The 24778-nt window shown below is 47.2% G+C and overlaps 1 protein-coding gene across 7 annotated transcripts in view; it reads left to right on the forward strand.

Annotated features, from left to right (window-relative positions):
- Positions 1–24778, forward strand: part of birc6 (baculoviral IAP repeat containing 6) — a 98485-nt gene that overhangs the window by 42515 nt on the left and 31192 nt on the right. For 5 of the 7 annotated variants that reach the window (XM_079728940.1, XM_079728944.1, XM_079728942.1 and 2 more), the window contains exons 54-65: positions 910–1840; positions 2342–2485; positions 4677–4806; positions 7106–7237; positions 7340–7501; positions 8157–8330; positions 12376–12572; positions 13691–13768; positions 14600–14948; positions 16500–16717; positions 17760–17924; positions 18649–18823. In XM_079728940.1, coding sequence (XP_079585066.1) covers positions 910–1840; positions 2342–2485; positions 4677–4806; positions 7106–7237; positions 7340–7501; positions 8157–8330; positions 12376–12572; positions 13691–13768; positions 14600–14948; positions 16500–16717; positions 17760–17924; positions 18649–18823 — 2855 coding nt within the window. The remainder of the gene's footprint in view (positions 1–909; positions 1841–2341; positions 2486–4676; positions 4807–7105; positions 7238–7339; positions 7502–8156; positions 8331–12375; positions 12573–13690; positions 13769–14599; positions 14949–16499; positions 16718–17759; positions 17925–18648; positions 18824–24778) is intronic. The other 2 variants (XM_079728943.1, XM_079728946.1) reach the window with 1 other exon arrangement.

Genomic DNA, 24778 nt, shown 5'->3' on the forward strand with positions numbered 1-24778 from the left:
GGAGAATCCTGTATATACAATCTAAATACAGTGAAATTCTACGACTTATAAGTCTTATAATATATAGATATAGATATCTATATCTATCGGCAAACCCAGGTTGGACCTCTCAGTCTTTGGGGTCCTAATCCGGAGGTTGGTAAACACTACCATAAAAAAAGATGATATATTGACAGCGAGATGCTGCAGGAGTTATGGCCGACAGACACAGTCAAGTAAGGGCTGACGGTGGGTGAAAACTGAGCATTTTATAGACCTGCTGTTATCGCTACATAAGAGAAGCATGAAACATGTTTACCGCTGGGGAACGGGCTACCGCAGGAGCCTGGAGGTCAGCCTCATTCAACATTCAAACCCAATATTTACTTGATGTTTTGGTCTGGAAGCATTCCTGCATTCTTCTTTTAGATATGCAGGCTGCAGGCCTAAATGTTGCATGGCTCGTCTGTCGGCATTAATAGTTTAGAGCTAACAGGGAAAAACAAACAAACAGAACATTTAATTTGAGAAAACTGAGGTTAGAATTTATTTGGATCTGTTAAACCCCATAATGGGTCAATGTACGTTTTATCAGGACAGCACAAGACGGTACAAAGACGATACAAAGGTTACAAAAACAATTGGGTTCAAAAGCTATATGAATTTTACTTGTGATCCATCTAAAACCTCTGCAATACCCAGTACAATATATTGCAATACATTTAAAACCATATTCTCGGTCCTTTCACTGCAATCAATACACCCAACTGCACCGATATTTCACTTTCGCCATCAAAATGGCAAAAAGCAGAGAGGTCTCTCAGAACTGGCTTACTTTGTTACCTGAACGTTACACAAGAGGTCAGTTTTCCACCAGCCGCTTGTCTGTGTTGTTCATGTTGTAATGCCCCATCCCTCGCGTGTTCCCAGGCTGCTGTACAACTGGTCCATGTCCCTCCCGGGCAACGTGGTGCTGAAGAAGGCGGTGGACAGCCTGCTGTGCTCCATGTGCCACATCCACCCGGGTTACTTCTCCCTGCTCATGTCCTGGCTGGGCATCGTGTCTCCGCCCGCCGCCACGGAGCACCACCGCCGCCACCATCGCCTCTCCATGACGGACGACGGCAAGAAGCAGCACGACGCCAACGCCACGGCCAGCGCAGCCGCCGGCCTCACGGACGACTCAAAGCACGCCCGGCTGCCCCTCGACCTGACCGAGTCCCAGCTGACCACGCTGGCGGCCGCCGCGCTCTCGCCCGGCGCCATCGAGCAGCTGCTGGACTCGGGGCTGCCCTCCCTGCTGGCCCGCAGCCTGGCCCAGCTCTGCTGCAGCCTGCTGGCCAGCGCCGACCTGCCGCTGCCCGCCACCTCTCAGGCGGAGCGCCACCGGCAGCACCACCATTCCCACCACCACGCGTCACACCACCATCACCAGCCTCCGCACCACCACTCCTACGGCTCCTCGTCGTCGTCGTCGTCGTCGTCGTGGCATCACGGCCAGCCGGCCCTGGCCCCGGAGCTGGCGGCCCCCGTGCTCCGCTTCCTCACGGAGGTGGGCAACAGCCATGCCATGAAGGACTGGCTGGGCGGTCCCGAGGTCAACCCCCTCTGGACCTCCCTGCTCTTCCTGCTCTGCCACTCCAGCGCCAGCAGCGCCGGGTTCCACAGCAGCGCCACCACGCCCTCCTCCCCCGCCGGCGCCGCCGCCTCCTCCCCCCAGGCCTCGGGGTCCCACCACCTGGCCCCGGGGCGACCGGGGCCCCTAAGCACCCAGCAGAGGACGGCCCTTGAGAACGCTACCGTGGCCTTCTTCTTGCAATGCATCTCCTGCCACCCCAACAACCAGCGGCTCATGGCTCAGGTAGGCTCCTCCCCAATGACCCCATGACCTCATGACGTAACGTAGGCTGCTCCCCCATGACCTCATGACCTCAGGTAGGCTGCTCCCTCATGACCCCATGACCTTAGGCAGGCTGCTCCCCTATTGACCTCGTACCCCATGACATCATTTCCTCCGCTAGACTACTCAGCAAGAACCATGCAACCGACGATGTCTTAGCTCAAGTAGGTTCCACCCCCATGACCCCATGAGAATAGGTAAGCTGATCCGCTGTGACCTCATACCCCAACAACATCATAGCCCGGATAGGCTGTTCAGGTACGACCTTACAGCTCAAGTAGGCTCCTCCCCCTCAACCAGAAGGCGATTAAAGTTGCTGCCATTATCCCTCATAGCTCAGGTGTTGACTTCTGACCTCAAGGCTTAGGGTTTTAACCTCATGAACTCTAGTGTTAAGGTACTGACCCCCTGACCCCTGCACGAGCCCCACTTTCCAGGTGTTGACCCCTGACCTCTGTGCAGGTGCTTTGTGAGCTGTTCCAGTCGGCCCCCCAGCGCGGCAGCGTGCCGGTCTCGGGGAACATATCCGGGTTCATCAGACGGCTCTTCCTGCAGATCATGCTGGAGGATGAGAAAGTCACCGTGTTCCTGCAGTCTCCCTGCCCGGTAGGTTGACCTCCAACCTCCCCCCGACACCCCCTCAAGCTGACCTCCGGTCGCCCCTCTCTGATAGAGAGAGTTCGAGAGTCCGTGGTGGTCCGAGGTTTTGTTGTTTGTGTTTTAGTTCTGTCGTCGTGTACTGTTGAGTTCAGTTGACCTCGGCTCCCCCTCACGTCTGGTCTCCCTCTTCTCTCTGATTGACTGAGCACTGCCTGTTGTGTTTGTTTGTGTTTGTTGTTGTGTTCAAGCCTCCCCTTAGTTCTGACACATGACCTCGTCCTCTCCCCCTGATGCCCGTTCTCTCCTCACTCGTCTGTTTTTCCTTGGAACCTTGGAGTTTGTCATTTGTGTATTTTTTTTGTGTTGTCTGTCGCGATTGTTGTTGTGTCATGTCCGATCGACCACATTCACAATTCATTGTCGTTTCCATCTCTCACAAAAATACGTTTTGGGGGATAGATTTTCTTGTCATTGCGATCGGTTGGTGTAGTGTTCCCATGTTGCCACTGGAGGGCACTGCTGGGCTGCATTCAGGAGCCAACCTGCAGCCTGCATGTTGTCCCACGCCTAATGGCTGCCATACATCACATGCTGCATCACATCGTACATCACATGTTAAATGATTATCTCACGTCATGGCAGCCTACTAGAGGGTGTGTGTGTTTGGGTTTGCGTGTTTGTGGTTCAAAGCATGTGTTTGAGGTCGTGTGTTGTAATGGTTTTGTTCTGGCTGAGAAAGGCGTGGGCAGCAAGTAATGGGTGTAACTCGGTTAGGGCTTTACATGTAACAGTGATGTAGATGTATATCACAATATAGTGCTTTTTAAAGTGTTTCAATGGAATAGACCTCATCACTGGTGTAACTCATCCAGATTTAATCAAAAGACTATATTCATCTCATTGCTGTTAGTTTCGCAGACATAGCTCTGTGCAAAGTGTTGTTTGGCTATATTTAGGCTGAAGGGAGAGAAGAACAAAGTGTTGTTGTTGCGATGTCCTGAACCGTGCCTGCCAAGTAAGTCATTCTCCGCCCCGATCCGGGACATCTAGAGGGATTTCTGCATCTTCTCTCGCTTGATGTCGCAGACCTCATCTAGATTCCACTTGGTGGGTGGGTGTGGGATTGTACATTCAAAGACGCGCAAACAACACTTTCTCCTTTGAGAACCTTGAAAACAAAGCTCATTAAGAGAGAGCCGTGAGAGACGACTCTCTCAAACTCCTAAATTAGCAGCCTGCTTGGTTGTCGGGAGGAAAACGCAGCATCTCATGTCATCTCCTATCCAATTAAGTCGGCCCTTTTGTGTTTTGGCTGCTGTGGTTTCCTGCCGTCTGCTCTCTGGAAAGGTCACCGCTAGCGCCTGGACGTACGCGACCCTCACACTCATCAGGGACTGAATAATGACCGCCATTGTCGACTTCCTCTTCTTGTTCTCCTCTCTTTAACACATGGTGGCCTCCTCCTCCTAGGTCATGTCAGGTTAGACATCTGAGGCCAGAAAGAAGCCTCGGACCTGTCAATCATGCTGGTGCCACTGCAACAAAACTTAAGGCCGTCCCACTTTCTCTCTCTCTTTTGGATTTATTCTCGTTCTTGGAAGTCTTTTTATATTTATGTGAAATCCGAGTGCTCACTTTAACACCAAGGTGTGTGTGTGTGTGTTTCTGTGTTTGTGTGTGTGTGCGCGCGTTTTGTTGGTATCTAGCCTATCCCCTTTGGGGGCTGAGTGGAGCAGTAAATGTCAGTCCAGTGATGAACACGTGTGCCGTCATTCATGCGGTCTGAGACGACCTGTCACAGTCAAACAGGAAAGACCAAATCGGGTCCTTGTTGGTTAATGTCCTCGTGTCTGTAAACACCAATGGTGCCGTCTTTTCCAGGTCTCCTTTATAAAAGAGATCATTGAGCTCAATGAGCATAAACCGGGTAAGGGGCCCCTATGTTACAGATTTATGACGGCTAGATCCGCCCACCAACCTTTTCTGTGGACTACCACCTGGTAGGCTGATCCATTGGTCATATATCAAGGTGGCCATGTCACTATCTGTTCGATTTCCAAAAGTCATGTTATGACTGACGAGCATCATACCCGGTGGTAAAATTGGAGCCCTTTTAACGAGGTGAAACAAATTCAGCAACACTTATCCCGTACCTCATCCTTACATTCTTCCTCCCCCTCTGCTCTGAACCTTCCAGCTTTACAAAGGCCGTATCAACGCCACGAGTCACGTGATCCAGCACCCCATGTACGGAGCTGGACACAAGTACCGCACCCTGCACCTGCCCATCTCCACCACGCTGGCCGAGGTCCTGGACCGGGTCTCAGGTAAGAAGGCCTCGTGCACAGAACCTCCCACTGTTAGGAACGGGATTGGTATAGAGCGCATGTGTGGGGCTCTATTTAGTTGCATCACATACCATAAGCACAATGTACTAGGGCCACTTACAAGATTAAAGATGAAAAAAAAAAAGAACCAACACATAACCACGCTATACAAAAGCCTGTCCACATCTTGTATGTATGTATATAGTTTTAAGTGAAGGGGTATGGTGGTACTTTCTGGAACTGTCTGTACTTAGTCTAAAAAAGACGGTTGCATGGTTTAGAAAGACTTCAGAGTGAGCCTCTACCAGGGGTTCAGTAGTCCAATGGAGGTGGGAACAAGGCTTGATAACGGGTGCTTGGTGTTGAGTGAGATTAATCTGGGACCGTGAACCGAGAGGGGGGGAGTTTCCGTTGGTGGAGAACAGTGTATTGTCTACTGTGGAGGCTGCTCTGTGACCCCTGATCCGGTCCAATTCACCCAGCCTTCTTCAGAAAATCAGATCATAGGCGACTTCTAACTGTGGCCTCACCCATCTAGGTTCATACAGACAATGTTCAGAGTAGAGCAACAGTATGATTGGCATTCAGTGTTTATTCATTCTGGTATCACCATCAGAAGAATGATTGTCTGTCGCCTGGAACGTGTTCTGAATGGCAGCCTGGAGTGCTGGAGCTCTGGCGGCCGTGTTTGAACAGAGATCCTTGAGGTTGAATAATACGTCTGTGTCCAACAGCTACCGTTTAACTCTTCGCTGCTTCCCTTTATGGGTCTGTGCCCCGACGAGGGGGTTGAGTTCTTCGAGAGGTGCACGTGAGCTACCGTGACAACCATGTTTAGCTACTCCAGTAACGTACAGACCCATGGCGGCTGGTCGATGCAGGGGTATAAATTAAGCCTTCGTTGTCCATCACCGCTTGGTATTCGTCTCATCGGCCTCTCATCAATATTTACACATACCCCAGGTGTTCATCGCAGGGAGACAAGGGGTTCACACACACACACACACACACACACACACACACACACACACACACACACACACACACACACACACACACACACACACACACACACACACACACACACACACACACACACACACACACACACACACAAACAAACCATCAGTCTCCCTCGTTGTGGTGGTGCCTCAGGTGGGCTGGTTTCAATGCAAAACACAGTTCTGTTTGGAATCAATTAGCGCGCGCGTACACACACACACACACACACACACACACACACACACACACACACACACACACACACACACACACACACACACACACACACACAGTTCTCAATCTGCTCCCCCTCTGGGCAGATAAACACTGACCTTTCCCTCACGTGGTTTCACACACATTTAAGATTTAAGTGCCATCGCTGACACCCAGCCTCCGTGCTGCGCTAAACCCATCCGGGGGGAATAGACACCCCTGTTAGCGTTAATGCTACACCGCCGGGGGAGTCACGACACAGAACACACCGTCGCTTACAGAGGAATCCCCACGGGTTCCACACAGTTGCTCAACTTAGACAATACGGCATTGTGGCGACCCGAGTTCGATTCGTTACCTGCTGTCCCAAGCTGCATCTCTTCTTCAACCCACTTTCCATCTTCACTCTCCAGTCCATAAAGCACGAAAGATACAACAATTCTCTATTTGGGTCTGGCATCTTCATATGTAGACGTGCTGTGTCTGGGAACCAAGACCAATGATACTCGACATGTAGACATAAATTTACACATTAAAAAATGTAACCGCATTCTCTCCATCGGAGAGCCGTGTCCAATGACCAACACTCAACACACTTACCTGTGCCCTGGACACGTTTTTCCCTTTCCTACTCCGACTGAACCCCCTCCCCAGGGGTCTGATGGTTCTGTCCAGCCATTAGTACCTGATACTTCCTGCAGCAGCCCCCTTCATCACCATCTCATGGGGTGGGGGGTGCGTTGAAGCTAGCGGATAGCTACTGATGCGCATGATGAATGGTCCTTTCGGGACCTTGAACAATAGATAAAAGGCCCTGTGTTTGTGTGTGTGTGTGTGTGTGTGAGTGTGCGCGTCCGTGTGCGAGAGAGTAAGGCGCAATAGGATAAAATTTTTTTTTTTTTTAAAGTGATAACTCAAAAAAAAAAAGGGTGGCTTGTGTCAGCTATCAAAGAAACGTCCCTCTTCTAAGCCTAAAGTGCTACCATTGATTCAGACAGACAACTGATTTTCGCTCAGCATAATTGCCAACAGCTTGGTGTCTTTATTCTGGTGTGTTTATTCTGGTTTGTGTGTTGTGTTCCAGACACGCCCAGCATCACAGCCAAACTGATCAGTGAGCAGAAGGACGACAAGGAGAAGAAGAACCACGAGGAGAAGGAGAAGATGAAGGCTGACAACGGTTTCCAGGACAACTACAGTGTCGTCGTGGCCTCAGGTTAAACACGTGCACACAAACGCACTCGCATCCACAGCTGTTGGCGGACTGAGCGGCAGAGTGCCGCCAGAACAGGGTCTTACCCTCGGAATTTCTCCTCAGGCTTGAAGTCCCAGTCTAAGAGGGCCCTGTCCACGCCCCCCCGGCCCCCCTCCAGGAGGGGCCGCGTGATGACAGACAAGCTGGCCGCCTCCTCCTCCTCAGACCCCTCCAACAAGACCATCAGCGTCCCGGTCTTCCACCTCTACCACAACCTACTGCCAGGTAACACACTCCGTCTCTGTCTCTGCGTCGCTGTCTCTCCATCTCTTTCTCTCTCTCTCTCTATGAGGGTATAGTAGCAGCATATCTAATTAATTCCTCCTGCGGTAATAGAGCTGTAAGATCCATCCCGGTCGATTCTCCCCGACCTGTTGCTAGTCCACACACAGCCAACTCTGAACACATACGCACACACACACTGCACTTCTTCACCTTCACGGGCACGGCTTACAATGTATTCCTCATTATCTGTTAACGAATAAATAAGAATGGATTAGAGAGTACTATTAAAATGATGTAGACATTGATTCTGGGTGTTGGGTAAAGCGTATCATTTGAAAATATTGTTTTTTTAATAAAGCTTCATCCTCACTACTTGACTGAAAATGTGAAGCATCATATACAATTTAAAACTAGATACTACTATATATCTCTTTCGCTCCTGCTCTCTCTCAAATATACTGTATTTATATAAATAAACATGCTTTTAGGTAATGTTCAAGGTTGAGTAATCATAGTCAGAGATCTGGTGAGCATGTATGTGAATCTCCTCAGCGATACATCGAGATGTATCCCGTAAGCATCTACCTTGAATGTGGAGCGAATGCCTTCTACACCAGGGACACACAAGTCCAACTTTTAACCCCCCCCACAACAGGCCAGCCGCTGCCCGCGGAGATGACCCTGGCCCAACTCCTCACCCTGCTCTACGACCGCAGGCTGCCTCAGGGCTACCGCTCCATCGACCTGACCGTCAAGCTGGGCTCCAAGGTCATCTCGGACCCCGGCCTCTCCAAGACGGACTCCTTCAAGAGGCTAAGGACGGAGAAAGGTAAGGAGCGTGTGGTGACGGAGGCGTCGGACTGCTGGGAATGTCTTGGATGATGGAGAGAGGGATACAGCGTTTAAGCTGAGCTTTTGATTCATGTTTTCAAATGTCTTTTTTTTTTTTTTGTTATTGAGCTCTGACAAGGAACACACTTTTCTACATTTGCCACCAGTACTTTACCTTTGACTGCTTATGTGTTGGTTCTGACAAGTTCGAACTGGGTTTGAGTGTGGTGATCCCTAACGTTGCGCTCACCTGAAATGTAAAAGTGTCTTGGGGACTTGCATGGATATAGATTCTACGGCATATTTTAGGTTCAGAAATGTTCTAAGGTGAGAGGTCCATTTTGTATACAAACAAACTACTGGTAACTACTTCACTGTGATATTGATATTACAGGGCAGTTGTTGGTCGGTGAAAGCTATGTGTGTGTGCGTGTGTGTGTGGTAGCAAATGCACAACCATGCAAGAAGTTTGGGTCTGAATCGTTTTCCAACCTAAAAATGGAGCAACCCGATGATGGGTGATAAGTCTCCCACAAGGTAGACGGCTCCCCTCTCATTGGGCTTGGACAGAACCAACCAACGAGAGCAGACCAATCTCCTCTGTGTTGCTATGCCAACCAACGTTGGCCTAGCCACAGTGGGATAAATCTGCTAATATAACAGGCAACCATTTGGGCATGGGGATAATAACCTTTGCAGGAGACCGGGAATAGTTAGTTAGAGAGGCAGCGATCCACCTGTTCCAGTGACGACTGAATCGCTGCTGCCTAGGCTGCTTCTGGCACTTTGAAAGTAATCTGTGTGTTACAGATGGAAGCTTCTTCATGCTAAAAATGTATCCCCTACCATGGCCTCCACGGTCTGCAGAGTATAACCTCTGTGCCCGCCTCTTCCCCATGGCCAACAGTATGGAAAATAATAAATGGCATCCATATGGCCTTCTGGAATAATTGTGTTCCAGCCTGAATTATGAATCTTAATATTTGCTCCATATACATGTCAGCCAGACACCGTAAGCTGGCTGTAAGCTCCAGCTCCAGATCACCTGTAGCTAAATCCAGTCTCCTTAGTGGCTAATGTCTGCTCCCTGGCAGCTCCTTCCCTCTTATTTACTACCCCTTCCTCCCCGTCCGTCCGTCTGTCTGTCTGTCTCTCAGTCTCTATGGAGAAGTGCAGTATGGGGGTTTTACCCATCCTACTTCATCATTTCACTTGATGTCTCACCACTCTCTGTACAGTTCCACTAATACGGCAGAATTCGGGTTCACCTGACGAGAGAGGCTTTTAGAGCCGGGGATTGGATGGTGACCCACACTAACAGGCGGGAAGAGGAGAAACCGCAGCTTGTTGTACAAGCAGCGATTCAAACCGACCAGGGAGAACACTTCTCAGTTCCCATTTAATACAGCATGGACGAGGGATGGGCGATTTGGCATCGTATCCACCTCATAAAGGAACGTCTCCAAAACACTGATGTATTTAAGACTACACTACTTATCATAATCCCCTATTTTACATGTGGATTAAACAAGGAACCTCCATTATAATTGAGAACTCTACAAACGTAGGATATTTTGGAGAAAGGACGGAGCCTAAGCACGGGGCTAAGAAGTGTCTCTTTAGCCTGCGCAGTACTTGTTCAAAAACGCTGCATATTCATGTCGTAACTGATGCAACTATGTTCGTCAAAGTTAGTTCAGTTTTCCTTGCATTTCCGAAACCTTTATTCGTTATGGGCCTGATATGAAAGGACATTTACCCGACACAATTGCCAGCTATATTAAGGCTTATTGTAACTTTATTTAGCTTACACGTCAGAAAGTCGTTACCCCAATATCTTTCCCACATCCATAGACAAATTCGTCCTTACGTAGCATGTGCGCACTGGGTGAATAATAGGCCATGACCACCATGAGATGACTGCGGTGACGTACAGATCCCCTCAACTGTGGAGGAGAGAGCCTCTGCATCCAGAGCGCAAGATTAAATTCCCATACGTGGCTCAACTATGCTGTTCACATTGGCGTCCCCTTTTGTCAGCTCTTGCTAATCAAAAACTAGAAATTGTTTTTTGTTCATCTAGAACAGTTGACGTGGAGGATTTTCTGTTTAAATAGTTCTTATTTTTCTTCATTGTTAAACTTTCTCTCAAAGTTTTCTCTTTTTCATGTCACACATTTTGTTAATGTTTGAGTATAAGATGCCTTGTGGCTGCTTTCATTTACAAAATACCTATATATTTTCTGTAGGTTAGCTGATCTAAGTGATTTTGAATGTCAGAAGAAATTGTTAATGAAAGCTGAAAAAGCTCAAATATAGACATGAGGGAAAATATCTGGATATATTTTTTTGCCCACCCCTAGCAGACAACCTGCCTTACTCTTCCTCCTCTCCTTTTCTCTTTCTCTTTGACTGGTTTTTTCAGGAACCAACCCGTCCATAATCCCCACTCCCAAACACACCTACAGGCTCCATTAAAAGCCTTTCTCCTGGTTGTAAATGGCAAAAACCTTTTAGGAAGACATATTGTTGTCCAACAGAGACAGCACAGGAGCGAGTCGAGTCACTTTAGTTCTAACAGCGTACCGGATACGCATCATAGCAGCCGCATGTTTTATTCTCACCTGCGGCCCTATACCACATGTCTTTCCCGCTCTCTTTCAGGATACCCTCCTGTCTATATTCAAGGTCCAGTCCATAATAAGATCAGCTTGCTGTTATTTCTAAAATCCTATCTCCGCTTTGCTCATACACGGATCCAACAGATTTTACAGTTGTAGATTTCGGATGAGCTGATTCATAATCAAGATGAATTACGGTTCAGATCAATCCATAGCTGATGGATGACATCAGTCATAATATACCCTTGTTAACTCAGTGGCAACCATCATAGGAAAACGGTTGTGATTGGCAGTTCTATTTGACTTGAAAGCAATTGAGGTAATGTGGTAGAAAACAAGACGATATGAACTTTATAAATCTCAGTCGGGAAATTAGGAATCATAGCAGAAAATTCAGAAGGGTAATAAAAATAAAAATATACACTGAAAATGTATTGACATATACAATAAGAGCAGTAAAGTACATACATGTGGAAATTATACAAAGTTAAGTTTAAACTATATTATGTTCAACATACATATATAATGCCTTTCATCAGCATGTACCTGTGCTCTAGAGATCATCCGTCCATGATCTGAAAGCTGTTGTCTTTCCTCCTCCTACTGTCTTGATGAATGAGAGTGTAATGGACGACTGGCTCTGTTGATCTATCCTTCCTGCTTTCCCTCAAATGTAATCTTGGTACGAATTATGAGGTGCATTGAGTTGCTTTCAACGCACCCTGTTTACAACATATACGTATAACGTATACAACAAAACACCTGACTATGCTCCTTTGTCGAGCGGTATACAGGAGCTAAACTATGCATTTATCTTAATACATCTTAACCCAAAACCTGATCCAAGTTAAGGTTATTGTAAGGAAAACAAATCTGCACCTTATGCCCTTCATTTATTCATTGTCTGTATGCTAATGATCTGAATCACTTCCAGATATTTGAACAAACAGCTGTTCATAGCGGCATGATAATTAACGTGTGCTTTTTTTCTGAAAGAGACTAGGTAATTTATTAGACGTAATAGTTGTTTCTAGGTATAACTTTGTATTGCTATTATGACGCAGTACGGACCTGCTCCACGTTTTCCATCTGGGATTATAAAGTACCATCTTATCTCAGCCCTATGCTTGCTTAACTATCTCCGGGCAATCCATCATACCTTGTTCCCCCTCTCACCCAATGGAGCATCTACCAGTAGGATCTACCTACAAATAAGTCTCTCTCTATCCCCCCTCACCTCCCCTGAAAGGAGCGCTTATGGTGCAGGTTTACCCCATACTGCAGTGTCTGGTCAAGCCAATCAAAGCTTCTCACTCTGTTTCCAAATGGGGAATTTAGCACTGTGACCCTTCCAGTAATGCTTGTGCAGCCGTCATCACACCAGGTTCTCTCTCTCCCGCTCTTTCCTCTCCCCCCCTCCAGTGGAGCACTGTGAGATGCTGAGCAGCTGTCCCGAGGACGAGCCCATGACCCCCGGAGAGGAGATTCCAGACGCCACGGACGAGACCCTGCTGGAGACCAGCCCCGTGCAGTCCCCCCTTCAGGTGTTCGCCGGCATGGGGGGCCTGGCACTGATCGCCGAGAGGCTGCCCATGCTCTACCCTGACGTCATACAGCAGGTGAGGCTACCCGCACCGGCTCTCCACAGAGATCTGTTTTTTCCTTATTTATGCGATTTATAGTACTAATATAAAGTCAATCCATTCATTGACACATCGTCTTTGGGTACCCCTTAATGCCTTTGTGTGCCCATTACTTTTGAGACTTGGGAGCACAATGTTCCTTTGGAAAGGAGCCCATATTTCATTGTTTATAGAGCTCATATCAATCTGTTGGGTTCACTAGTAAAGTCCAGTGGTAACAATGTGCAGTATAATTCAATCGGGAACGAATGACATGGTACTGTTCTGGAATGCTAAACTCTGCCTTATTCTGCGTGTCGAATTGTACAACCACGCTCCAACACTGAGAATGTGAAGCGGTAGAATCACTGTCATTTAAGTCTTCTTTGGCGTAGGAGCGCTTAATATAATTTGCTCGCCAAGATAAGAGAAACGCCCACAATGTCCACTCATTGTTATTCCACTTCCCGACGCCACTCGTCAGCCGCACGCCTCCCCTCATTACGCTCATCGTAGCAATTTAACCACCTTCTCAATCCGTTAGCCGCCAGCAAACAGCGAGGCGTGCGTGTACCGGGATAAAAAAATTATACTCTTCTAAACCTCCATCTCAAATATTGGTGACAGCGCCTTAATTAAACTTACCAAGAAAAACAAAAACATTGAAGAAAAAACCTGACTTGCAGGGAGAAATTCAGCCATTGGTTCTTCTGACAGGCCGTCTTAAGGTAGGTGGTTACACCGTTCCGATGGAGTACGGTGCTCGGGGCTGACTCAATCGACTGTCAGGCTGCGTCCCCCCCCCCCCCCCCCCCCCCCCCCCCCCCCCCGGTACGTAGCGTACCAGGAGCCCCCGGCCAGAGGCTCGGGTGTTTAGAGCCAATCAGAGCGGTGTTTGTCATTGGCGTGCGCGAGACGTGCCCCATTATGCCCCCGCCGCAGATGAACACTTTGAGGCCCTAATTGCGAAGGCGTGGGCTCTCTCTGTGACAAGGTGAACCGCCAAATCATTGAAATTGAGCACGGGCGAGGCTTGCCAGGGGACTAAATGCTTTTTGTCCTCTCTCCCTTCCCCTCCTTCTTCTGTTTCCTGCTGTCCCCCCGCTTCAAAATAGTTCCCGAAAATCGAGCCATACAGGCTGTGTCCAAGAGCAAGCCCCGAGTGGCATCACGCGCCCCAAAACGGCCACCAAGTGAGACTTTTCTTCTTCCTTCTTGACGTTGAAATGTTGTAAAGATGAACAGTGTTGCCAGTGTTTGTCGTAGACTGAGAAGTATGAGGCTTCTGGGATCCAACTGTGCACCACTTGAGAATCAAGGTTTCTGTAGATGCTGTGTTCTCTATTGGCCATACCCTGTCCCTAAATTAATTATTGATTCAGTAACTCTGCTTCACCTGAAGTGAAAGCATTACGCTCGTGGACAGAAGGCATCTTTATTGGTGCAGGTAAGGCTGTTGGGTAGCTTTCCTGCAGGGCTTTTAGACTATCGTCGTGTTTCTGTCTCTTCCGGGCTTATGGGCCTTTCCTCTGCCCTAGCTTTTAGTGCAGCTTACCTTCAAATAAATGGATGTTTTATTTATCAATGCATGACTTGCAGAGGTAAATCTTGGAAACCTATCAACAGTGAGTGAAGTACATGGAGCGATTCCCATTCCTGGAACGTATTATTGTGATTAAAGTAAAACACATTTCTTAATATTATGAGTTTGTTATAATATATCACAAAATAATCAATATAAAAACAGTGACTGCCATGTGCTAAATGTCTTAGGTGGCAGCCTCCTATTGCTCAACAGAATCTAAAGCTCTTATTTTAATTGTGTGTACTACATGGAACTAAATGGAAAGTAACAAATTGGAAAAACAACAACATTTTAGCGGCCAGAAGCCCGCCTGTAGGCCAATCTCCCTGAGGTCAATGCCATCTTCTCACCTGTCCTCCTTGCCCCCACCTCCCCACCTCTCCTTGCCCATCCACCTTGATCCTGCTCGGGGTGGCGGTGGTGGTGGTGGTGCCTCCAGGTGATCTCGCCCATCGTGCCCTCCACCACGCTGGAGAAGCCCAAGGACAGCGACCAGTTTGAGTGGGTGACCATCGAGCAGTCGGGGGAGCTGGTGTACGAGGCGCCCGAGACCATCGCGGCGGAGCCCCCGCCCCCGCCCATCAACAAGCAGCAGCTGCAGGGCCAGGCGTCCTCCTCCTCCTCCTCCTCCTCGGTGCAGACCATGTCGCCCATCCCCGCCCACTCGCTGGCGGCATTCGGCCTCTTCCTGCGGCTGCACGGCTACGCCGAGGTGCTGCTGAAGGAGAGGAAGCACGCCCAGTGTCTGCTGCGGCTCGTCCTGGGCGTCACGGACGACGGCGAGGGAAGTAAGTGTTCTGGGACGCTGGGTGGTGGCCGCCATCCAGGGCCGTGTGTGGGAAGTTTGCTGCCACCCATAGGTTTCAGGTCTGGTGGTGAAGGTTTACCCGGTGGCTTACTCTTAAGTCGGTCACCCATGTAAGCAGGAACACTTTGTAAAGACCCTTGTGCGATTTTTACAAGGCACGTCTTTTGCTGCATGATGTTGGCACGCTCAACGCACTTTACAGCTTCACTGTCCTGTCCAATGCCCCCAAAAAATAACCTTTAACGGTTTCTTGGTCACTAGATTGATCTGGGATGTAAAACTAGCATTGGGAATCCTCAGGCTCGTTTACGAAGTGAAGTCCCTTTTAAACGGAAAGAATAAAAATCAACCTTTCAACCAGCTCTCGCTAAGCCGGTATTTCCTGTCCCTGTAACCTCCCCTATCCATCATCTCTCCCCTTCCTGTCATTCAGTCAGCCCCGGAGCTTGTTTAAGTGTCCGTGTTCTGGTGTTCTCGTTGCTGTTTCGCCCTGCCTTCCCCCAGTCCTTGAGCAAGTCTGCGGCCCTTGTTGGCGATGAGTGGTGGCGAGGGTCTGCCAGCTTATTTGGTAACACGGGCCACACATCACATCAGGCAGTCGTTTAGTCCACTGCTGTCTTTGTCTGCCCTTAGTCATTATGAGGGCTAAATGAGAGCCGAAGACACTTTCTGCTTCTCTCAGTGTGCTCGGTCCCTCTGGCAGTCATTAGGCCTGCCGTTTGGATCAATCATTATGCTACTCGCAAACTCTTAAACTTCAATAAAGACATGATGGGAACTCAAATCGCCCCGAGTTTCCCTAAAAAGTTTGATGAAAGATTAATAGTCCATAGAGGATGCTGAGATCCCAGGAATCCTTTTTTAGGGGGTAGTTTTATTGTGAATAAGATGTCCAAAATGTCAGAAACTTTTTGTAGTCTGTTTTTGTAGTCTATTACATTCTCAAGAGTGACACACTTTCAACCGTTTATGAATGTATGTAAAGCTTATGAGTATTTAAAACATTACTCATGTTAGGACTGGACTTGATGGAGTCAAATGGTTGCTCTACAGTAATAAATGTAACCTGGGTCAGTGGTTTGGCTAACCAAGGGCTGGGTGTGGAGCGCTACCAGACCACAGAATGAGTCAGACTATCTGATGGACCACTTCCCGCTTTGTAAAGTGTAAACTTTATCTTGGTGTATAAATTTTCGTTCCTACCAAGGCATGTAACATTGACTATCAAGCAGAAGTTCAAAGCAAGACACTCAGACATGTTTGGCAAAAACATTGGTCTTGGGACATTAAGTTGCAAATTGCATCCATTGTGAATTTACTTTAAAATAAGACTTAATGACACTTTATTAGTCCCTGAAGGGAAATGCAGGTGTTACAGCAGCAATAAAAAATAGCTTAACATTTCAAAACAAGAATACTAATTATGGCGAAGAGAAAATTTGTCACACTTCTAAATAAGCTGGACAACATAAAGCCAATCTCTTACCCCGCCCCACATCTCTAACCCCTCCACCCCCTCTGCTTCCCGCAGGTCACATCCTGCAGTCTCCGTCCGCCAACGTGCTGCCCACGCTGCCCTTCCACGTGCTCCGGGCGCTGTTCAGCACCACGCCGCTCACCACAGACGACGGTGTCCTGCTCCGACGCATGGCCTTGGAGATCGGGGCTATCCACCTCATCCTGGCCTGTCTGTCGGCCCTCAGCCACCACGCGCCACGCATCCCCAACGCCTGCCCCAACGCCTCCGAGGTAAGGGGAGGGCAACAAATACTTCAACTTTCACTTAGATTTGCCCCTTAGCCAGCCAATTCTATTTGATGGTATTTCCATGTTGAGAACAAAAGGTCCATTCCACTTCTATCGGGTCATCAGCCTGAGGTAGGAACTAGTTCCCAGTACATCACTGTTGGCCACTAGCAACTCTGCTCACATTTTCCTGCTGTGATTAGTCATGCCATGTTTTATGTTGAGATAAATGATACGCCTCTTCACGGTGTAACATCGTGATGTAGCTTGACATATCGTTTTGAAATGACCCTGGTATAAGTAGAACCTCACAAGCTGAGGACTGGCGGCAGAATGGACCTTTTGGTGCTAGCACAGAAACTGCCAATTGGACAACGGTCATGGGTCGTCTGGCTCCTGCTGAATTTGCTGGAAAAACCAAAATACCATTATCTGATCCAGATGCTGTCAGTTCTTCTCCCTCATGCTCCCGGCATGTTTGGGAAGCTGCTGCTTTTATCCTTGTGCTGTTTTTGTTGGTTATGAATTTACTTTTCACACATGAACCACACAGGGGAGAGGCTGGTTATCTGGGATGCCCTGCTGCTTTAGGCTATTGGGCAGAGTGTAATACTCAACAGGAGACTACTACCCGCAATAAAAGGACCGTGCACATGCAATTACACCATGGTCTCAGCGGTGCTCGTGTCTTGTACAGCGTTGAAACGTAGATAAATATATAAAGCTATAGACGATCATCTTAACATGAACTACATAACTATGAAGAGAAGGTTGGCCCTTTAGAGGGCCAACCTTCTCTTCATAGTTATGTAGTTCATGTTAAGATGATAGTCTTAGCTACGTTTCAACGCTGTACAAGACTTCGACTGTAAGTGAGACGAGATACACCTGATTTGTGTCCTCTTATAGAGGACGAAAGTCTAACCTCTGAAATCCAAACTGCTTGTAAGGATTAACAAGACCCCCGTGCTCGGCTCCAACCATAGAGCGTGGGACTGCCGCGCTTTGGGTTCTGATGTTCCCGCCGTTGTGTTCTGTCCTTCAGCCCCAGGTGGCCAGCGGGCACGGCGGTGGCACCAGCGAGGAGCAGCAGCTGTACTGGGCCAAGGGAACGGGCTTCGGTACGGGCTCGACCGCCTCGGGCTGGGACGTGGAGCAGGCCCTCACCAAGCAGCGGCTGGAGGAGGAGCACGTCACCTGCCTGCTACAGGTGAGCTCTCTTGCTGGAACACCCTAGAAATACCTTCTAGAATACGTTCGCTAATACAAACACCCCTGGAACACCTAGAAATACATTCTAGAATACCTTTGGTACAACAAAAAGCCTTGGCCACCCTCTAGAATACCTTGATTACCATCTCAAACTAGTTCTTGCATGCCTTAAGTACCAACTAGAACACCTTTTAGCATACCCTCAGAACCGTGTCAAACACCTTCTTGACACCTTCAATACTCAATACTTCTTGAATACCTTATTTTCTCGAAAATAGAGCCGCTGCTTGTATCCCGATTTTACGATCCAGAACTGTGGTTGCAGCTTATCTTTCCAGAACAGCTTATAGGTCGATTTTGCAAAGACTGCTCTGTTTTGAGTGATTTGCATGAAACATGCAGTTCCTAATGCCGTCACGATGTAATCTCACGATTCTCTTCACGTTGTAATATACTCATTTACATCCGAGGCTTGTGAGTAAAAGATAACCCTGCAAAGAAATGATCATTGGCATCTCTTCATCGCTGCCAAAAACATAAGAAAAGACTGTTTCCATAATGTGCTCTCAGTCCGTGATTTGATAATTCAAAGCCTCAGCGTATGAATGAATTTCTTAAAAAAAAGAAAAGCTGACGCAATTCCCCGTATTTCAACTCATCCCTCTGGTCTCTTCATCATATAATGATCCATCCAACCCGGGCGTACGTGTTCCTCCCTGCAGGTGCTGGCCAGCTACATCAACCCGGCAGGCTGTGCTGGCGGACCCGGCAGCGAGGCCCAGACGTCTGGAGAGAGCCGACCCCACAACAGCGCGGCGCTGCCCGCCGTCCTCCAGGAGCTGCTCAGCCAGTCCTGCCTCATCCCCGCCATGTCCTCCTACCTGCGCAATGACTCTGGTAGGAAGACGGCTAGATATACTTATAACTATGTATCAATGTGCTGGTTTATACATGTTCGTGCATATGCATCGCCGCATGCCCTCCAACCTGGGAGGAAAACACTTGCGTATGTATGTAATTATACATTGTGTACACAAGGGGTTCTGCATGACGATGAACCGATGTGGCACATATTGTATTTATTTCCCCTGGCATCAAGCCCGGTTCACGTGGATCACTTCCCAATAACCTTTCACTGCCTCTCACTGACATGCAGTGTGGCAGCAGCAGAAGCTTGCTTGTTTACAGCTACCAAATGCATACTCTTAGTAGACACTGAAATGTTTTGAAATACACATTTTTTTCTTGCCATCATTACATTTTCGATTGTAAACTAAGTCGGCAGGTGATTTAAGTTGAAGCCCAGTGAAAAGGTTACGACTCCATGTATTCACCCTAATTGGTTAGCCATCTGTGAAAGTACTGTTTGTGCCGTCAGAGTTCAGAAAAACAACATTTAGGTGTGGACCTGGTTGTCTTTTGAAAGGCCTGTATGAGAAAAAACAGACAGAGTTGTGAATACACTGTTTGGGTTATTTAGTTTTAGTTTATGTAGTTTGAGGTTTTATAGTTGAAGGTGAAAGTCTTCTAGAACTGTTGATGGATGGCATTGAATCCGCAAGCAGCCAATCAGTGGCGCCATTTTTAGATGGATAAAAGATACCCTTCACTCATACTTTGTCTATTTCATGTCCTCAATTGAAAAGAACGCACACATACACACACATATTGATGCCAATCATTTTAGCAACCAATTATTAATTCTGGGTATGGTAATGTTTGTGCCGGGGATGACAGACGAAGCCTTACTCTTCCGTTCACTGAGGAGCCACTGTCACCTAATAAGATTTATGACGCATGCCAATCCCATGCGCACTTTCTGTCTGTCACACACACACAGCAGTTCTCACAGCGCCGTGCACGTTAGCGGCTTAATTGACATGTACGTGACAATTTGTTGTTTTGTTTATCATCATTGGGACCAGAGCACAACACCTCTGTATCCTTACCACAAAGTGATGAGCTTGGTGCAACGTTATCAGTAGAGCATCGACCTGGGCTGACTCTTGGCCTCACCTCAGAGCACACCTTGCTCTCGCATTCTCTCTCTATCTCGCTCTCACTCTGATACTCTCTTCTTCGCTCTCTCTATCCCTCACTCTCTACCTTGCTCTCTCATTTTCACTCTACCTCGCTCTCATACTGTGCACCTCACACTCTCATTCTCACTCTATCTCTATCTCTCATCCTCGTGCTCTTGTTTTCGCTCTCTCGCTCCCTCTTCCCCCTTTCTCCTTAGGATCAACCCAGTCAATCACTCTGTCCATTTTATCCATTCTCTATATCTCTCCCTCACACATTCTCCATCTGAGTTCTGATGATTACATTTTGTCTGTCAGTTGACGGTCTCTGTGTTGTACCCATGTCACCTTCAGCTGTTGTTGTGATTGAAAACACAGACAGAAATGGGATGGTGCCTGTGTTCTTACTGGTGGAGCCGTATGCAAGCCAGCCGCTGCTGTAGCAGCGGGTTGGTATGGCAAACCAATCAGCAACTTGATGGTCCACGCTGTAGCAAGGTACTTGGGGTCACAGGACAATCCCACCACCACCAGTAATTGCAATATGTAGTAATACACGGTTTACAATGGATGATATTAACATTTCATAGCATTCTACATGGTATACAACATTGGTTTAAATTAGTTATGTGTAGCGCAACGGGAGCTCATTCATGCTTACGATTCTGCCACGTTCATATTGGCCTTGATTTTTATTTGCATTTGTGGTGGGCCGTGACGGTTTTCAGAATAGCCCAACCATTTCTGTTGCCGTGTTGAGAAGAGAAAGCGGTAGCGTTGAAAAACGGATTCGTCATCGCACGATGGTGGTGTTGGATCACCGTTTTCCACGTCTAGCATACAATTCCGGAGCAGACCTCCATTTCCTCCTGCAATTTCATACCAAGTTTGATTCCATTTATTTTTTGCTTAGCTGATTTCACGTACCATAACACACGCTGGGTCTCGCCGTCTGCACGATCTCCACGCCATTTAAGTCCCCCGGCAGTTGTGTGCGTGCATTGGAGGCGGGGAAGACACACTTGGCTGGTGGAGAGTCGTGCGTGTGGAACTCCTCGCTGTGTGGGTTAGCGTGTTGCGGTGCACGGGTCTCTGCGTTAGGAGCTGCGTGTGCTCCCGGTGTGCTTTACTGTGCCCCTGGTCTCATAATTAAATAACAGCAGATAAGAGGACAAGTTGTGTAATTGCTCCTCATTATCTGGTAAATGCCTCAGATACACCGTCACGCACACACCCACAAACACACATTCTCTCACTCACGCATTTTCATGCATGCGTGCCTGCACGTACATATTCTCACATGCACGCGTGCACACATGATGAATAATAAACAAACCCGCACGCATCATTGATCAACACACATTGGTTCACATTGGTTTGACAAGGTTAGTCTGCTCACAGGACAAGGGGAAATTGATGTAATTTCACCTTTGTTTACTTTCCTTGTGAACAACAAGAGTCCTAACACTTCTTACACACAGCTTGTAATTAATCCCCATGAAGACATTACGAATAATCAAATCCTCCAGATGAAACCTGTGTGTCACATCGTATCAACGGTATATGTGTCTCCCGTCTGTGGGCTGTCAAACCGTCGACAGGAAAACATTCGTCCTGACGAGTCTGTTGGCTCTAAATTAAGACGTTGCGCGAGGCGTAAACGCTTACGAAATTGGCATGTTTCACATCGTCTGCCCCCCTCTTCACGTGATATGAAGCTGGCTGCAAGCGCTATACCACCAGTGAACAACTTTAGTTGTTGTACTTTGTTTTTGAAAGACACTTTGAAACGCACCTAGGTTGGAATTGTGTAATTTTGGCGTACCTGTTTGTTTGCACGTTGGAAGCAACATTTTTGGTGTCGTGCCTGGTGCTTTGGAACCAGACTGACTGGCCTGACCCGCTGAGTTGGTTTGGCCGGGATATTGGACAGAGGAAAAAGTGGGTCCATTGATTCCACAGATTGGCCATTTCTACGATTGGTCTGGTCTTACAGACAATGGAACAACACTCTTTGCCAAGGTCATGGGGTTGGGTAAATGCTACAAAATTACATTTCTTTCTGTTTTGCCTGATTGATTTCGGTCCATGAAGAAATATTCATTCCTTCATCTGAGGCCATCTGCACACAAACCCTGCACAGAGTTGCTTGAAAGCCTTCTCTGAATATACACTTTTATGTATGTAGAATAAATTAAGATAAAAGAAAAATTAAATAATATTAAATTGATTAATCCCAAACTGGAAATTCGGGTCTCCCAGTAGCAGTTACTGGAAAATAGAATAATTAATAGGAGACAAAAGAATGATGTTGTATGCATCTAGTATAATTTTGTCTGATTAGTTATAAGCTTCTCTGAAGAATTTGTGTAAAACATCCAGTAAATATGTAATTGCTTGCCGGGTGTGCCCTTTGTATTTGGCCCCTGTAGTACATGTTTTTGACATGCTGTTGTGGGAGGAGAGGGAGCCAAAAGCCATTTGTTACGGTGACCTTGCCTCTCAATGGCACCAGATGTTAGCCTACGTGCGAGATGTAGAATAGAAACACATTTTCCAACCCAGACGTATGAAGCCCAGTCAGAACGGTGTCTTATGATTCACGGTGTCTCATCAATTCATGTATTAATCGATTTCTGGCGCCCGGACTCCCCCTCTAGTGTGTAGTAATGAGTAGGAAAGGAGGGGCTATTGTATCGATGCATTTAAACCCAGGATCATCACCATCAACCTTAGCGGCCATTAAAGCACTAGTATCATTACAGATCATTCCTCTGTTCCACCCTGATCGCCGCACAACTCTCCTCATACTCCTGTTTATGACGAATGAGACGTTGGTGCTCTCTCCAACTCCTTCCATCCCTAGAGAATATCAGGGGGAGTCCTTTGATGGCTCTACCCAAACTGGAGTCATCCTACCCCCAACCCTTGTTTCTCCACACACAGCCCCCATAGGCCCTGCTTGGGTCCCATGGGTAATATCTCCGCTACAGCCCCCTAACCCAGCCCTTCCTCCCCGCTGGGACCCAGACGTGTTGTTCTACATTAATCATGGGTGTCGGGATGTATCCTATAAAGACACATTACAGACCGTGGCACCGTCGCCTGGCACTCCATCGGGGGAAGTTAAGCCATAACGTCGAGGTAATGCCTTTCTATGTCGCGGCTGCATGTTTAATGTTTCATTTGTTCATTTCAATCCGCAATTTCTCATGGGATCGCGAGCCATTTGTTTCTCAAATGAAAATCCATGCGTGGATGTGTGTAGGCGTGTCATCAGGACATCATCATTTTATTGCATCTTTTCATGTTTAAATTTCCGATCGGCCTTGGCTCCGGAAAGTTATAGCGGTTTTGTTCGTAGCTAATGTCCCATTGGTCAGCAGGTTCCCCCTACTACCAACATACATCAGTATTTTCTGAATGATCTACAACTTGATTATTTAGTTAGTGTCATCAACGTTCCCAAATGTTGGAATAACGTCTTCTGCTCGTGCTCCCGCTCTTTTGACCTAAGGAAGTCCTGTCCTTCCTGATTGAGTTCCTATTTTGGTTTCATCACTTAGATGAGCTTTGAATTCGAGAAACACCTTGTCGCCTGTCATACTTGAGATCGAAGCAGATCGACTTTGCTCATCGTGTTCACATTGTTACTCGTGTAATTCCTCTGTATGCCCGGTCATCTATTTTGTACGGATGGATGTAGGCTAGCTCATCTATAATGTACAGATGGGTGTATGGGAAACCCCTTATCTGGAAGTGTGGAACAGTGTGTGTGTGCTGCTTGTCAGGCTACTTTGCAGTTAGGCTTAGGTAGTTTGGTATAAGTTTTAGCCCAGAGTAAATAACATACTGTGTGTGTGGTTGGGTGGGTGGGTGGGTGTGTGTTTGTCTCTTCCCTTGTCAGGATGGCTTTGTTGAGTCCATAAAGGTTCCTCTCTAGGCTGTACTTGAACAATCTGTGGATGTAAGAGGGAATTTAACTGCATTTTTCTTCTGGTTTTATAAACTGCTGTCCCAAAATAAAATGAAGAAAAAAAGAAAAGACTTAAAGCGAAGCTAAATTAATTGTAAATGAGAGGGAAGTGTTATCTAATACCTTCATCACTGCTGTCCCTGACAGCCTTTTCCAGTTATTTATTGAGTTGATCTTACAAACATGAGCAAGGACATTTTTATTGATATACTCTGGATTTTATTGATCAATGTCAAAATTTGCACATAACATCTAGAGTTTTATATATTTATAAAAGCTTTAGAGTTTGATATTAATACACAGAAAAGGATTGCCAACACTGCTCTTAAATCAATATGAATCGATTACATCAAAAAGAGATTTTCCCCAAACAACCCCAAAAAACGATTGAGAGATACAGTAGGAATAGCTTTGTCTGGACAGTTGGAGCAAATCCGCTTTTGTTGGGAACTGTTAGTTGCTTTGTCGCTCTGAGATCACCAACTCAACCTTTCATTTACTTATAAAAAATACCTTTCATTCTTACCATTAGTTCTTCCAATGACTTAAGATGTTAAGCGCCATCTTAAATTCACTGTTGTACTGAACGTCCTTCCTCCTCACCCAAGTCCAAACGTTAGCATGTGCACATCTGAACTATGATTAATGTTGGCTATAGTTTCATACTCTTCAGATTCCACAGGGAACGTGTGTTAGACAGCCTTTTAGTTATATCTATAGCATATAAATATATACCATGTACTTATTCATTCCTTGTATTCTGTCTGCATCAGTGTCTCTGATGGCTGGTAACTCTGCTTATCAAAGTACATCACCTTCCCAGCCACATATCGCTGAAGAATCAGCAGCCTTAGA

This window comes from Pollachius pollachius (assembly GCF_949987615.1).
Source record: "Pollachius pollachius genome assembly, chromosome: 2".
NCBI lineage: Eukaryota > Metazoa > Chordata > Actinopteri > Gadiformes > Gadidae > Pollachius > Pollachius pollachius.